Raw genomic sequence first — 15,674 nt, 5'->3', positions numbered from 1 at the left:
ATGTGGAATCTAGAAAAATGGTACAGATGAACGTATTTGTCAGGCAGGACTAGAGACACAGATGTAGAAAACAGGTGTGGATGTGGGGGGTGGCGGGAACGGGAGTGTGGAATGAACTGAGAGATTAGGATTCACATATTTACACTACCGCATTTAAAAGAGAGCTAGTGTGGACCTGCTGTATAGCCCAGGGAGCTCAGCTTGGTCCTCTTTGATGACCTAGGTGGGTGGGCTCGGGGGTGGGAGGGAGCTCCATGAGGAGGAGGATATATGTATACATATAACTGATTCATTCATTCTACAGCAGCAACTAACACAATATTACGAAGCAGTTACACTCCAGTAAAATGTTTTTCTCATCTTTCGTTGTTACTGTGTGGGAATGCAAGAGATTTCTGTGTATTGATTTTGTATCCTGCAAATTTACCAGACTCGTTGATGAGCTCTCGTAGTTTTCAGGTTGTGTCTTTAGGATTTTCTGTGTATGTGCAAACACTGACAGTTTTACTTTCTCTTTTCAATTTGGATTTCTTTTATTTCTTTTTCTTCTCTGATTGCTGTGACTACACTCTCCAGATCTATGTTCAGTCAAATTGGCAAGAGTGGACATCAGGAGATCTTGGAGGAAATGTTTTGAGTTTTTCACCTTTGAGAATGATGTTAATTGTGGGTTTGTTGTATGTGGTCTTTGTTATGTTGAGGTAGATTCCCTCTATGCCCACTTTCTAGAGAGTTTTTTTTTTTTTCTTTTTAAACCATAAATGTGTGTGGGATTTTGTGAAAAACCTTTTCTACATCTGTTAAGATGATCATATGGTTTTTTCTTCTTCAGTTTGTTAATGTGGTGTATCACATTGGTTGATTTGTTTATATTGAAAAACCTTTGCATCCCTGGAATAAATCCCACTTGATCATGGTGTGTGAACTTTTATTGTGTTGTCGGGCTTGGTTTGCTAGTGTTTTGTTGAGTTTTTTTTTTTTTTTGCCTCTGGGTTATTGGCCCTTAATTCTTTTTTTAATATTTATTTATTTGGCTGCGCGACCTCTTAGTTGCAGCACGCAGGATCTTTGTTGCACTGTGCAAGGTCTTTCATTGTGGCTCGTGGACTCCAGTTGTGCGCAAGCTCCAGAACATCAGGCTCAGTATTTGCAGTACGTGGGCTTAGTTGCTCCAGCATGTGGGATCTTAGTTCCCTTACCAAGGATTGAATCTGTGTCCCCCACATTGCAAGATGGATTCTGGACCCCTGGACCACCAGGGAAGTTCTGTAATTTTCTTTTTTTGTGATATCTTTGGTTTTGGTATCAAGGTATTGGTGGCCTCATAGAATGAGCTTGGGCGTGTTCCTTCTTCTGCAGTTTTTTTGAAGAATATCAGAGGGATAGGTGTTAACTGTTGTGTAAATGTTTAATAAAATTCTCCTGTGAAGCCGACTGGTCTTGGACTTTTGTTTGTTGGAAGTTTTTGAATCAGTTTCAATTTTAGTACTTGTGATTGGTCTGTTTGTATTTTCTATTTCTTCCTGGTTCAGCCTTGAAAAGTTGTACCTTTCTAAGAATTTGTTAATTTCTTCTAGGTTGTCCATTTTATTGGTGTATGGTTGCTTGTGACAGTCGCTCAGTTGTATCTGCTTCTTGGTGACTCCGTGGACTGTAGCCTGGCTTCTCTGTCCATGAAATTCTCCAGGCAGGAGTACTGGAGTGGGTAGCTGTTTCTGTCTCCAGGGGATCTTCCCAACCCAGGGATCGAACCCCATTCTCTCATATTGCAGTCAGATTCTTTACTGTCTGAGCTACCAGGGAAGCCCAAGAATACTGGAGAGGGTAACCTATCCGTTCTCCAGGGCATTTTGCTGACCCAGGAATTGAACCTGGGTCTCCTGCATTGCAGGCAGATTCTTTACCACCTGAGCTACCAGGGAAGCCCCCCATAGTTGCTCATACTCTTAAAATCCTTTGTATGTCCGTGGTGTCAGCTGTAACACCCTTTTTTGTTCCTACTTTTTTTTTAATAATTAGTTTTGGGGTTGTGTGTCTCCGCTGCTGCATACGTGCTTTCCTAGTTGTGGTGAGCCGGGACTTCTCACTGTGGTCATCGCAGTGGCTTCTCTTGTTGCACAGCACAGGCTCTAGGTGCACGGACTTCAGGCATTGCAGCACTTGAATCAGTGGTTGTGGCTTGTGGGCCCTGGAGCACGTGCTGGCTTTGGTATTTGCTGCTCGTGGGCTCAGTGGTTGTGGTGCGTGGGCCTGGTTTCTCCGTGGCATGTGGAATCTTCCTGGACAAGGGATCAGACCAGTGTCCCCTTGCACTGGCAGGCAGATTCTTATCCATTGTACCACCACAGAAGTTCCCACTTCTAGTTTTATTAATCTGAGCCCTCTCCTTTTCTTTTCTCCCAATGAATTAAAAAGGTTTATTAATTTTGTTCATCTTTTCATAGGATCAGCTTTTAGTTTCATTGATGTTTCTTATTGTTTTATTCATTTCTATTTCGTTTATTTCTGCTCTGATCAATATAGTTTCATTCCTTCTACTAACTTTGGAGTTCTTTCTCTAGTTCTGTAGGAGGTGTGTGTGTTTATGTGTGTGTGTGATTGTGCTGGATGTTGGCACGGGCTTGTGTGTGTGAGAGAGACTGTTCTGGGTCTTTGCTGTGCACAGGGCAGACTGTTCTGGGTCTTTGCTGTGCACAGGCTTTCTCTGGTTCCTTTAGCGGGTGGGTGTGTGTGTGTATATATATGACTGTTCTGGGTCTTTGCTGTGCACGGGCTTTCTCTGGTTCCTTTAGCGGGTGGGTGTGTATGTATATATGACTGTTCTGGGTCTTTGCTGTGCACGGGCTTTCTCTGGTTGCAGCGCGTGGGGATTACTCTAATTGCAGTGCATGGCTTCTCATCGCGGCTTCTCTTGTTGGGGAGCATGGCTTCTAGAGTTCAGGCTCAGTAGCTGTAGCACACAGGCTTCGTTGCTCTGTGGCATGTGAGATCTTCCTGGACCAGTGATTGAACCCACGTTCCCTGCATTGGTAGGTGGGTTGTTAACCATTGGACCGCCAGGGAAGTCCCACGGTTAGGTTGTTTGAGATTTTTCTTGTGTCCTGGGGTAAGACTGTATTGCTATCAACTTCCTTCTTAGAACTGCGTTTGCTGCATCCCATAGGTTTTGTATTGTCATGTTTCATTGTCATTTGTCTCTAGGTATTTTTTATTTCCTCTTTGATTTCTTCAGTGATCCATTGGCTATTTCATAACATTGTTTAACCTCCACATGTTTGTGGGGTTTTGCAGTTTTTTTTTTTCTTGTATTTGATTTATAATCTTACAGCATTGTGGTTGGAAAAGATACTTGATGTGATTTCAGTTTTATTGAATTTATGGAGGCTTGATTTGTGGCCAAAGATACAATCTGTCCTGCAGAATGTTCTGTGTGTGCTTGAAAAGAAAGTCTATGCTCTTTTTGAATGGAATGCCCTATAAATATTAGTTAAGTCCATCTAGTCTAATGTATCTTTAGGGCTGGTGTTTCTTTATTGATTTTCTGTCTGGATGATCTGTCCATTGAGTTCCCTGCTATTATTGTATTACTGTTGATTTCCCCCTTCTTTGCCATCTGAGCCACCAGGGGAGCCCTTAGACTGTTAGCATTTATGTTCATATTGAGGTGCTCCTGTGTTGGGTACATACATCTACTTGAAATTGTTGTATCTTCTTCTTGAATTGATTCCTTGATCATTATGTCGTGTCCTTCCTTGTCTTTTTAATATTTATGTATTTCCCTGGCCACACAGCCCTTGGTCGCAGCACGCGGAACCTTTGATCCTTGCTGTAGCCTGCACAATCCTTAGTTTCGGCGGGTGAACCGTTTGTCTGCTGAATCTAGTTCCCTGACCGGGGATCAAGCCCCAGCCCCCTGTGTTGAGAGCGCAGAGTGTCTGCCACTTGACCACCAGGGAAATCCCATTTCCTTATCTCTTGTAACAGTTGTTGTTTTAAGGTCTATTTTCTCTGATATGTATACTGCTATTTCAGCTTTCTTTTGATTTCCATTTGCATGGAATATCTTTTTCTATCCCCTCACTTTCAGTCTGTATGTGTCCCTAAGTCTAAAGTGGGTCTCTTGTAGACAGCATATATATGGGTCTTGCTTTATATCCATTCAGCCAGTCTGTGCCTTTTGTTTGGAGCATTTAATTTACATTTTACATTTAAGGTAATTACTGATAATACATGTTCCTATTGCCATTTTCTTAATTGATTAGGATTTGTTTTTGTTGGTCGTCTTTTGTTCTCTTGTGGTTTGATGTCTGTCTTTAGTGTTGTGTTTGATTTGCCTTCTTCTTTTTTGTTTGTGTATCTGTTAGAGATGTTTGGTTTGCAGTTCCCATGAGGTTTGGATTCTTTTGTGTTTTTAATTTGACTGCGCCCGTTGCGGCTTGTGGCATCCTTGTTGTGGCACGCGGGAACTTTCACTGTGGCACTCGGACTCTCAAGTTGTGGCACTCAGTCGCTGTGTGGAAGGTGGGATTCTAGTTCCCCGAGGAGGGATCAAACCCGAGTCCCCTGCATTGCAAGGCAGATTCTTAACCATTGGACCACCAGGGAAGTCCCTCTTGAGATTTTGCTATAGCAGTCTTTACGGAAGGTGGTTTTAAGTTGCTGGTCTCTTGATTTCAAGTGTAATTCTGATTTCCTGTATTTGTACTCTCCTTGTGGTTGCTGATTTTGATATGATATTTGTGTGGGGGTGGTTTCCTACTGTTACTTTATGTTTGCCTTTATTGTTGAGCCTTCCCAATTGTGCTTTTCTTGTTTCTAGCTTTGGCCTCCCCACCCCCACCTCCGATGGCGCGCACGCGTGTGTGTGTGTGCGCGCGCGCGCGTGTGCACACACGTGTGCATGCTGAGTTGCTTTGGTCGTGTCCAGTTCTGGACTGCAGCCTGCCAGGCCCCCCTGTTCATGGGATTCTCCAGGCAAGAATCCTGGAGTGGGCTGTCACGCCCTCCTCCAAGGGATCTTCCCGACCCAGGGGTCGAGCAAATGTGTTCTTTACCGTCTGCCCCACCCCCCACCCCTGCCCCCAGGAGTTCCTTTAGCATTTGTTGTAAGGCTAGATTGGTGGTGTCTATTCTCTTAACTTTTGCTCCTCTGTAAAACTTCTCTGAATCTGAATGAAAACCTTGCTGGGTAGAGTATTCTTGATTGTAGGTTTATCCCTTTCATCACTTTAAATACATTGTGCCACTCTCTTCTGGCTTGCAGTTTCTGCTGAAAAATCATCTGATAACCTTATGGGGATTTCCTTGTGTGTTGTTTGTTACTTTTCCCTTTTGATTTTAATATTTTTCTTTGTATTTGACTTTTGTCAATTTGAGTAATATGTGTTTTAGCCTGTTCCTCCTTGGGTTTATCCTGTATGGAACTCTGCACTTCCTGGACTTGAATGACTGTTTCCTTTCCCATTTTAGGGAAGCTTTTGGCTATAATCTCTTCACATATTTTCTCAGGCCCTTTCCCTGTCTCTCTTCTGCTGGGACCCTACAATAGGATGTTGGTGTGTTTAGTGATGTCCCAGAGGTCTCTGAGGCCATTTCTCATTTCTCTTCATTCTTTTTACTTTATTCTGTCCTGTGGCGGCGATGTCCACTTCTCTGTCTTCCAGCTCACTCACTCATTCTTCTGCCTCAGTTATTCTGCTCTTGACTTTTTTCTAGTGTCCTTTTCGTTTCACTTACTCTCTGTTCTTTTAACCTTCTGTCTCTTTGTTAAACATTTCCTGTATTCTCTTGGTCTGTGCCTCCATTATTTTTTCTGAGATTTTGAATCATTTTTACTGTTACTACTCTGAATTCTTTCTCAGGTAGATTGCCTGTCTCTGGAGGAGCTTGAATTTAAATGTGAAGGTCCTCAGACCCACCTGTCCCACTCCCTACCCCTCTCAAGGTCACTGGGTTCCCCTGAAGGAGACTGTTGTCAAGTTAGTCCACGGCCTTGAGCACTCACTGCCTTTGGGGCTTGTGGCCCGTGTCCACAGGACTGAGGCGTCTTCATGACGTGGGCAGGACTGCACTGGATGCCTGTGGTCTGAGGCCCTGGCAGTGTGGCTGCCCCAGCCTTCCAGCACTTAAGCTCCCTATCAGGGTGCTTGCTAGGAGCAGGCTTGACTCGTTAGGAGGCTTTGAGACCCATGCATTGGTTCCTCAAGACCAGGGGGACAGCAGCAGAATCTGGATGTGGGAGGTAGGGGCATCCCAGCCCAGCATGCCACTGACCTGGCCTCTCCCCGCACAGCCCCGAGCACGCAGAGCCAGAGGTCCAGGTGGTGCCTGGGTCCGGCCAGATCATCTTCCTGCCCTTTACCTGCATTGGCTACACTGCCACCAACCAGGACTTCATCCAGCGCCTGAGCACGCTCATCCGACAGGCTATCGAGCGGCAGCTCCCTGCTTGGATTGAGGCCGCCAACCAGCGAGAGGAGGGCCAGGGGGAGCAGGGCGAGGAGGAGGAGGAGGAGGAGGACGTTGCTGAGAATCGCTACTTCGAAATGGGGCCCCCAGATACAGAGGAAGAGGAGGAGGGTGGTCCAGGAGAGGAAGAGGAGGAAGAGGAGGAGGAGGAGGCTGAGGAGGAGCGCCTGGCTCTGGAGTGGGCGCTGGGCGCAGACGAGGACTTCCTGCTGGAGCATATCCGCATCCTCAAGGTGCTCTGGTGCTTCCTGATCCACGTGCAGGGCAGCATCCGCCAGTTCGCCGCCTGCCTCGTACTCACCGACTTCGGCATCGCTGTCTTCGAGATCCCGCACCAGGAGTCGCGGGGCAGCAGCCAGCACATCCTCTCCTCGCTGCGCTTCGTGTTCTGCTTCCCGCACGGCGACCTCACCGAGTTCGGCTTCCTCATGCCGGAGCTGTGCCTGGTGCTGAAGGTGCGGCACAGTGAGAACACGCTCTTCATCATCTCCGACGCTGCCCACCTGCACGAGTTCCACGCCGACCTGCGCGCCTGCTTCGCCCCGCAGCACATGGCCATGCTGTGCAGCCCCGTGCTCTACGGCAGCCACACCAGCCTGCAGGAGTTCCTGCGCCAGCTGCTCACCTTCTACAAAGTGGCAGGCGGCTGCCAGGAGCGCAGCCAGGGCTGCTTTCCCGTCTACCTGGTCTACAGTGACAAGCGCATGGTGCAGACGGCCGCTGGGGACTACTCGGGCAACATCGAGTGGGCCAGCTGCACCCTCTGCTCGGCCGTGCGGCGCTCCTGCTGCGCGCCCTCTGAGGCCGTTAAGTCCGCCGCCATCCCCTACTGGCTGCTGCTCACGCCCCAGCACCTCAACGTCATCAAGGCCGACTTCAACCCCATGCCCAACCGGGGCACCCACAACTGCCGCAACCGCAACAGCTTCAAGCTCAGCCGCGTGCCGCTGTCCACTGTGCTGCTGGACCCCACGCGCAGCTGCACCCAGCCACGGGGTGCCTTCGCGGACGGCCACGTGCTCGAGCTGCTCGTGGGCTACCGCTTCGTCACCGCCATCTTTGTGCTGCCCCATGAGAAGTTCCACTTCCTGCGCATCTACAACCAGCTGCGGGCCTCGCTGCAGGACCTGAAGACCGTGGTCATCGCCAAGACCCCCGCAACGGGGGGCGGGCCTCAGAGCCCCCTCGTGGACGGCCAGCCTGCAGAGAGCAGGGCCAGGTGAGGCTGAGCACGGGCTTCTGGGGGCCAAGGAGCAGGGGGCTGGCTGAGACCAGTCTGCTCACCACACCCAAGCCTCTCACCCCCATCAACACTGCCCTTGGCTCCCTCGGGCTTGGTGCTAGGCTGCTCCTTATCTCCCAGGCTTCAGAAGAAGTCCTTCTTTGTGGAAGGACACTGGGCCTCTTCTCTGCCACTTAGAGCCCTGCGTCGCTGGGCCTCCAGGCTTCTGCTCCCACCTTGCCTGGCCCTCCCCCTGGGCCCAAGCGTGGCCTTTAGGCATCACCCATGTACTCTCGCCCCTGGGCTCCCAGTCCTGTGCTTGGCTTTCTGAGCTGGGCTGGGGGAGCTGCTGCTGGTACCGCCTGCCTCTGACCCCCAGCTTCAAGCCTTACCCTTTGGTGAGCCATACACTCCTTCCTTCTCAGGAGGACCTGGGTTGCTCAGGGGCCCACTCTGTGTAATTTTGTGAGTCCTGAACTTGTTGGCCGAGAGCAGCAAGGTCTGAGTGTGTAAGCTGGGTGGTCTCTCCGTGCAGAGCTCCTGCTCTTCTCGGGGAGACTGAGGTGCAGAGAGAGGAGGAATTCGCAGCCCTATGCTCGTCTTCCTCACTTTTCCCTCCTTCCCCTGCTCCTGCTGCTGAGCCTGGCTCCCCTCAGAGCTGCCTGGGCTTGGGGTAGAGTGACCTATAAGGGGAACTGTGGTCACACCCATGATTCATGCCTGCCTTGGGCTCACGAGGGTCCCTGTACCCTTCAGGCTGCCCCTTTCTCCTGTGACTTCCCCCAGCTTCGTGTATGATGGGGCTTCCCCAGCTGGACAGGGAAGCCCTTCATTTGTTCCTGGTGTACAGTGGAGACCCTATCCTCACCCCAGCATTTCAGAGGCCCTGCCTTTTCTCTCCAGCCCAGCCCCTCAACGGATGCTCCCAAAGGACATCCAGCCTCTTCCTGGCTGAATCAGGGGCCCCTCATACCCAGCTCAAGTCCCGTGCCCTCTGTAGAGACCCCTCATTCCTCCAGGTACTAGGGAGCTACTTGTGCCAGAGGCAGCCTCATGAGGCTGTCTCTCCATCTCCTTGCCCCCGTGATGGGGCTTCAGGTGGTGACAAGCTTCAGCTTGTCTCTGTTTCCCTGCCATCCCCAAACCTGGTGGACCTTGCCCACAGAGGGGACTGCATACAGAAAGCAGGCGCCCTGCTTCACCCCAGCAGACGCCTGTCTGGCCCAGGCCAACAGGAGGAGAGCCTGAGAGGCTTGAGGGGATTTGGCCCTGTGCAAGATCAGGGCCCCAGGGATCTCTCTCGACAGACAGCTGCTGGATTGAGAGGACGGTATCCAGGACTCCCCACTGACACGAGCCTGAGCTTGTGGGTGTGAAGGCTGGTTGGGGGCTCTCAATGCACGAGGGTTCTTTCTGAGCGTTGTTGGACCTGGTGCTTGGAACAATCATGGGAAAATCCAGTGTGGCCACATGCAGTGGTGGCCAAGGTGGGTGAGATCCTGGGACACCTGAGGAGGCCTCAAAGGCAGACTGAGGAAAGGCTGAGTTTTTGTTTCTCAACTCCATGTGCCCCAGGGTCCCAGCCGCACTCTGGACTCTGGAGTGGCATTGGTGATACTTTTACCACCTTTTCAGAATGATTTTTCAGCCCATGGGCACATCTGTCTGTCTCAGCCTTGGTCCGTCTTTCCATCTCCCTCCCAAGAGAAGGGGCCTGACACCTTTCCCTTTGCTTTTACCATGAGAAACCAAGATGAAATCCCCAGATGACTCCAGAGGTGATGGGTGGTGCGTGCAGTCCCCACACGCTGAGGTTACACGTGGGCTGGGAGTCTGCATTTGGGGCCCACATGTTAATATGGTGTTTCTCGGGGGAATCGGGATATGTAGCAGTGACCAGAATCTCCAAGAAGCTCCAGCAGAGACTACAGCCCCGGCCCTGGTGGAGGCCCCTGCTCTTACTCCAGGAGAGGCTTCAGCCCCAAGCCCAGCAAAGACCCCAGCTCCAGTGGAGGCTTCAGTGCCAGCTCTTGTTCCAGTGGAGGTCCCCGCGGAGGCCGAGGCCTCAGCAGAGATCCCAGTGGAGGCTCTGGCCCAAGCAGAGGCCCCTGCACAGTACCCAAGTGAGCCCCTGATCCGGTCCATGTCGGAGGACAATCAGATCCCGTCACACCTGCCTGCCTGCCCTTCTCTCCGGCACATCGCCAGCCTGCGTGGACGGGCCGTGGTCGAGTTCTTCCACAGCAGCATTGCTGAGGTAGGGCTGGCACCTGTGGAGGAAGGGGGCTCGGTTGTCCGGAGCTGCAGCAGGCTTGCCTTGGGCTCAGCTTCGGGTTCCCAGCCTTTTCCGTGCTGGCTTTTCCCCCAGCTTCAGCTCTTCACGGTTTTGAGGACCTGACCAGGTGTCCCCTCCACCACTGCCTCCCGCTGTGGCCATTCCTAGCCTCGGTCCCTGGGCAGACCCCACTGCAGACTGTCTCCCGCTCCTCACCTCCTCTCTTCTGTAGTTACACATTCATTGATGACACGGTAGAGTCCCATGCCACCCCTGGGGCAGCAGGTCACCGCCGGTGGGGCTGTGGGAGCCCCCTTCCCAGAAGCCTGCAGGAGGAGCTGCACACCCTGGTCACCTGCTGTCCTGCAGCCCCAACTGGCCCCTCTGTGTCCAGGTGGAAAATGAGGAGCTGCGGCACCTCCTGTGGTCATCGGTGGTGTTCTACCAGATGCCGGGGCTGGAGGTGACAGCCTGTGTGCTGCTCTCTACCAAGGCCGTGTACTTCGTGCTGCACGACGGCCTCCGCCGCTACTTCTCGGAGCCGCTGCAGGGTGGGCACTGGGGCTCGCGGGGATGGGAGGGCTTCTGTCTCTGGACCCCCGTGTGACCTGAGGAAGCAGCGGTTTGGCTGCACGGGGCTGAGACTATCTTCTTGGAGGAAGGGAGGTTGATGTCAGCACTATCCTCCTGGATCTGGCACAAGGGATGTGAGGCCAGGCATGAACGCACCCAGCCAGGCCCGTGAGGGCCTGGGCAGCCTCTGCCTCTTGGGGCCTCGGTGGGTTCCTCAGCCAGTGGCTGTCTTAGGACTCCTGGTGTATCCAGCACACTAGGCACGGCTCAGACTGTGGAATACATTTCCCATGAGGTCTTGTGTGTGCAGAGGTGGTGGTGGCTTCTCGGTGGGCCGGGCCATCAAGGGGACCCTTTCCTGCTCCAGGCAGCTGTGTACCTGGGAGCCTTGTGCTCACCCAGCACGGCCACCACCACAGTCTGTCCCTTTCTCCCTGTCACAGATTTCTGGCATCAGAAAAACACCGACTACAACAACAGCCCCTTCCACATCTCTCAGTGCTTTGTTTTGAAACTCAGCGACCTGCAGGTAGTCAACGTTGGGCTGTTTGACCAGTATTTCCGGCTAACAGGTGAGTGGCCACTCTGCTTTGTCCTATTTTGGGTGAAGGTCGGTGTCCCCAGCGGGCTTCCACCTTCATACGTGGGTGCATTATTGCAGGCAGAGTTATCTGCTCACAGGCCAGTTCACTGGAGCGGGAGGAAGCCGCTTCAGGAACTGCTGAGAGAGCAGAACTCACCCCCAGGACATGGAGCGGGAGGCCAGGGACCGAGGCGGCGAAGAGCTGGGCGGGAGGGCAGAGTGGGCCGTGGGCTCCCGGGCAGGATGTGTCTGACTCATACTTCCTGAAGAGAGAAAGCTAAGCTCTTTCCCTAATGCCTCTGTATCCCCTTCCAGAAAAATGTCACAGCCCTTCCGGCCTGAGAAACGGCCGTCTCCCCAGGCCCCGTGATGCTTCGCCACGTGCGCTTTCCTGGACCCGGCTCTGTGGTCCTCAGGTCCAGGCTGACCTGCCGGACACTAGAGGAGACTGCAAGGGCGGGGCCGGGGGAGCGGCGAGCTGCGGTCATGCCTGTCCCCTTCTCTCGCAGGCTCCTGCCCGGCGCAGGTGGTTACCTGCTTGACGCGGGACAGCTACCTGACCCACTGCTTCCTCCAGCACCTCATGGCTGTGCTCTCCTTGCTGGAACGCACACCCTCACCTGAGCCTGTGGACAAAGACTTCTATTCTGAGTTTGGAAACAAGACCACAGGTACCCCCGCCCAGCTCGAGTCTCCTCGCCGACCCCAAGGGCTGCAGCAGGCCCCAGGACAGCGTCTCTCTGCCAGCAGCTGCTCTGCTTCTAGCTGTCTTCCTGCGTAGTCAGTCAGAGTTTCCCATGGCTTTTTTTTTTTTTTTTTGGCTATCGTGGATCTTTGTTGCTGCACGCAGGCTTTCTCTAGTTGTGGTGAGCAGAGGCTGCTCTTTGTCCTGGTGTGGGCTTCCCATTGCAGTGCTTCTCTTGTGCAGCATGGGCTCTTGTCGCGTGGGCTTCAGTAGTGGCAGTGTGTGTGGGCTCAGTAATTGTGGCTCGTGGGCTCTAGAGTACAAGCTCTGTAGCTGTGGGCCCAGGCTCCACGGCATGTGGAATCAATCTCCCTGAACCAGAGTTCGAACCAGTGTCCCTTGCATTATTGCAAAGTGGTTTCTGAACCACTGGACCACCAAGGAAGCCCTGCATGGACTTTTCCATGGCAGAGTCCCTGTCCCAGCAAATCCACAGCCATTCGGCAGATGCATTTCGTATCTGCCCTGCTCTGCGCTGCTGGCCTGAGGGTCTCAGGCTGAGCGGGGGGGCTTGGATCACTCTCTGCTGCTTCTGATGGTCACGTGACTCATGCTGCCGTCTCTGGGGGGCTTGGGGCTGCTGGTGAGCCTAGCACCACCACAGGCCAGTTCCAGCCTGCAGCCCTGGTGGCGTCTCTCTCTTCAGGGAAGATGGAAAACTATGAGCTGATCCACTCGAGCCGCGTCAAGTTCACCTACCCCAGCGAGGAGGAGGTCGGAGACCTGACGTTCACCGTGGCCCAGAAGATGGCTGCGCCGGAGAAGGCGCCAGCCCTCAGCATCCTGCTGTGTGTGCAGGCCTTCCAGGTGGGCTCACCACAGCCGGGGCGCTGCAGGGGCTTGCTGCGCCCCAAGACGCTCCTGCTCACCAGTGCCGAGATCTTCCTCCTGGACGAGGACTTCGTCCACTACCCGCTGCCCGAGTTCGCCAAAGAGCCGCCACAGAGGGACCGGTACCGGCTGGATGACGGGCGCCGCGTCCGGGACCTGGACCGCGTGCTCATGGGCTACCAGACATACCCACAGGCCCTCACCCTGGTCTTTGATGATGTGCAGGGCCACGACCTCATGGGCAGCGTCACCCTGGACCACTTCGGGGAGGTGCCAGGTGGCCCGGCTAGGGGTGGCCAGGGCCGTGAGGTCCAGTGGCAGGTGTTTGTCCCCAGCGCGGAGAGCCGAGAGAAGCTCATCTCGCTGCTGGCCCGTCAGTGGGAGGCCCTGTGTGGCCGGGAGCTGCCCGTGGAGCTCACCGGCTAGGCTCGCCCGGGTGGCAGCCGGCCCTTGCTGCCCGCCGTGTCTGGCCTGGTGCCCACCCAGGGCCGGGAAGCAGGCCATCTTCGCTGTTTTTAAACTGTGCTCTCTTGCGGTAGCTTCGTTTGACCGTCCTCCCAGAGAATGTGAGCACTTGAGTTCAGTCGGTTCTTTCCAGCCTCGGGAGTGAAGGCGCCGGCCCCTGCAGGGCCTCCGCGTGCTGTCAGCCTCCCGCAGACCTGTCGCCCGCCCCTTGTGCCGTGTGGCCGGGCACACTGGTGTCGTGTCTTCTGTCGCAAGACTGCTGTCAATCTGTGGCGCTGTGGGTCTGGTTTGTTCTGCACGTCCTTTCCTGAGATGTCAAGTCCAGTCTCGTTGCTGTTGCTGTCATTGTGGACATTTGCTGCTAATTCTGAAGCTGGCAGTGAAATGCACATTGAAAGCTCCCACCCCACACAGTTTCCAGAGGGGAGGCCTCTCCTGGTCCAGACTAGTGGGAGAGCCCCTGGCAGGAGGCTCCCAGGCCTTGGGGCTGAGAGGGCTGGGGGCAGGGGACCTAGAGCTGCCAGCACCATTGTGATTCCTGTTGCCTGTTTTCTCTATTCCAGTAAAGCCAAGTTTGACACAATCTGGGTCTTTTATTTCAAGGGCCACTGGGGTCCCAGCAGGGCATTGGTACAGGGCATGGTTGGCCTGAGGGAGAGGGTGCCTTAGAGACATAAGAAGATGAGCTACTCAGGGAACCGAGCAGGGAAGAGGCTGCAAAGGACCAAAGGGAGCGGCTGTCCCGGGCCGGGTACTGGATGGGTTTCCGAGGAGCCTGGGACAGGGGACGTAGAAGGGGCTCTTTGGACAGGGCCTTGCTGGGCTGTGGCTAAACCAGGAGCCTCAGGGCAAACCGGAAGCTCCTTAGGAGCCCCTGGCACCCTGGCTGCTGCCCTGCCCCCCCAGGTCTGGAATGTCACCCCCAGCCTGCTGTGAGGGTCAGGTCTGGAGTCTGGGACAGCTCTCTGTGTGGGGTCTAGGAGTCTCACCAGGACGGCCTGCAGAGGAGGTAGCCCTGGTGCTGGATAGCGGGGAGGAGGACCCTGTGCTGTCCATGTCTAGGCTCATCTCCTAAGAGGTGGTTTGCTTCAGGGAACTCTGCTGAGGTAGGACGTGAGGTTTCTTTGGGAGCCAGCCCCTATGCCCCATCCTTCCTCAACCCGTTCCTGCCCCGCAGCGGGGTCCCCGAGGTCCGCTCGCCTCTCCCTCATCCTGGCCCCGTCAGGAGCCTTGGGTCCTAAGGTTGCAGGACCGTTTGGGACGAGCAGTGCTGGGCGGTGGAGGAGGGGTCAGCCTGGCTCCCAGGCCTGCCTCGCCTCGGTTTTTCCTGGTGCAGCAGAGTGGGGAATCCTCACCTGGAGGGCCCATGACTCTCGGGAAGGCTCTGGCGGATGGGGGCATCCACCAAGGGGAGGGTCTCCCCCTTCACCTCCCCTCAGCCAGATGTCGAATATGAGCCCTGTAGCCTCTCAGCTGGTACAGGAGGGGCCACTGCCAAGGCCCCTTCGTTGGTCTCCATTGGTTACATCGTCCATAAGTGGAGAGTTACAGTCCAGAGGCAGGGCCCACCGCGCGTACACCTGGACTGCGGTTCCCAGACCCCGCAGCCCAACAGGTAAGTGCAGACCCCAGCCCGGGTCCGTGAGGACGGGACCTGGCCGGGGTCATCTGCAGTGTAGTAGGGGGCAGGGTACCCACAAGCCCCAGACCTGGGATTGGATCCTTCCACTGGTTAGCTGAGCGATCTTGGACGAAATTCCCTACTCCTTTGAGCCTTCATTCCCCCACCAGTATTAGCATAGTAAGAGTAATGTCTCATTCATTCATCCCACCAATCTGAACGGAATCTATGTGTGAATCAGCCAGACTCTGTCCCTGCTCTCCTATGGCTAACATTCCAGCAGGGGTTGGAAAATAAACTGGTGTTCGCTGGTGGCCAGTGCTAGAAGGAGGTGTAGGCTGGAGATCTCTGACCTGAGACTGAACTTTGTGGTGAGTCTTGTGAGGATCTGGGGGGTAACGGCAGTGCCAAGGGAGCTTACTCTATGCTTAACAGAGTGTTGATAGAAAAACCTATGGTGGAACAGAGTAGGGGGAGCAGACAGCAGGTCAGAGAGGCCAGCCTGTTGTGGAGAGGGGTGCAGGGTGCAGGGGGAAGCCTCAGGACTGAGTGGAGACTGGACTGGGGCAAGAGGGATACTGACAGTGGGGGTGCCCCTTGGGAGGGGGCCTGTTGTGGGGATGGGGATCCGGGGGAGGTGGAGGCTGAGCGGGGCAAGCTCAGTCACGGGTGAGCAAGTGAAGCCGGGCAGGTGACGGGGAACAGCTTCCACTTAGCACAGGGGCTGCCAGGTGCCCTGAGCAGCTGGACAGATAGAGGCAGGCAGACCCGATTCTGAGGCTGCCCTCTCCCCGACCCTCCAGAACCCCCCAGAGCCTCTGAATGAAACATGCTGGGCTTGTAGGTGCTTGGGGTGGGGAGTTGTCTGCATCTGCCCCTGAATGGGCTTTG

General features: G+C 54.2%; 1 protein-coding gene across 1 annotated transcript in view; it reads left to right on the top strand.

The window, feature by feature from the left end:
- NISCH (nischarin) overlaps nt 1-13,745 on the top strand; it is a 62,691-nt gene extending 48,946 nt beyond the window's left edge. The window contains exons 16-21 of the mRNA XM_070360061.1: nt 6,293-7,687; nt 9,581-9,947; nt 10,360-10,516; nt 10,982-11,110; nt 11,631-11,792; nt 12,513-13,745. Coding sequence (XP_070216162.1) covers nt 6,293-7,687; nt 9,581-9,947; nt 10,360-10,516; nt 10,982-11,110; nt 11,631-11,792; nt 12,513-13,123 — 2,821 coding nt within the window. The 3' untranslated portion in view covers nt 13,124-13,745. The remainder of the gene's footprint in view (nt 1-6,292; nt 7,688-9,580; nt 9,948-10,359; nt 10,517-10,981; nt 11,111-11,630; nt 11,793-12,512) is intronic.
- The last annotated feature ends 1,929 nt before the right edge of the window (nt 13,746-15,674 follow it).

Source organism: Bos mutus, chromosome 22, assembly GCF_027580195.1.
Source record: "Bos mutus isolate GX-2022 chromosome 22, NWIPB_WYAK_1.1, whole genome shotgun sequence".
Taxonomy (NCBI): Eukaryota; Metazoa; Chordata; class Mammalia; order Artiodactyla; family Bovidae; genus Bos; species Bos mutus.
Note: the sequence above shows the minus strand (reverse complement) of the source record. Positions and strands in the feature narration are given on the sequence as shown.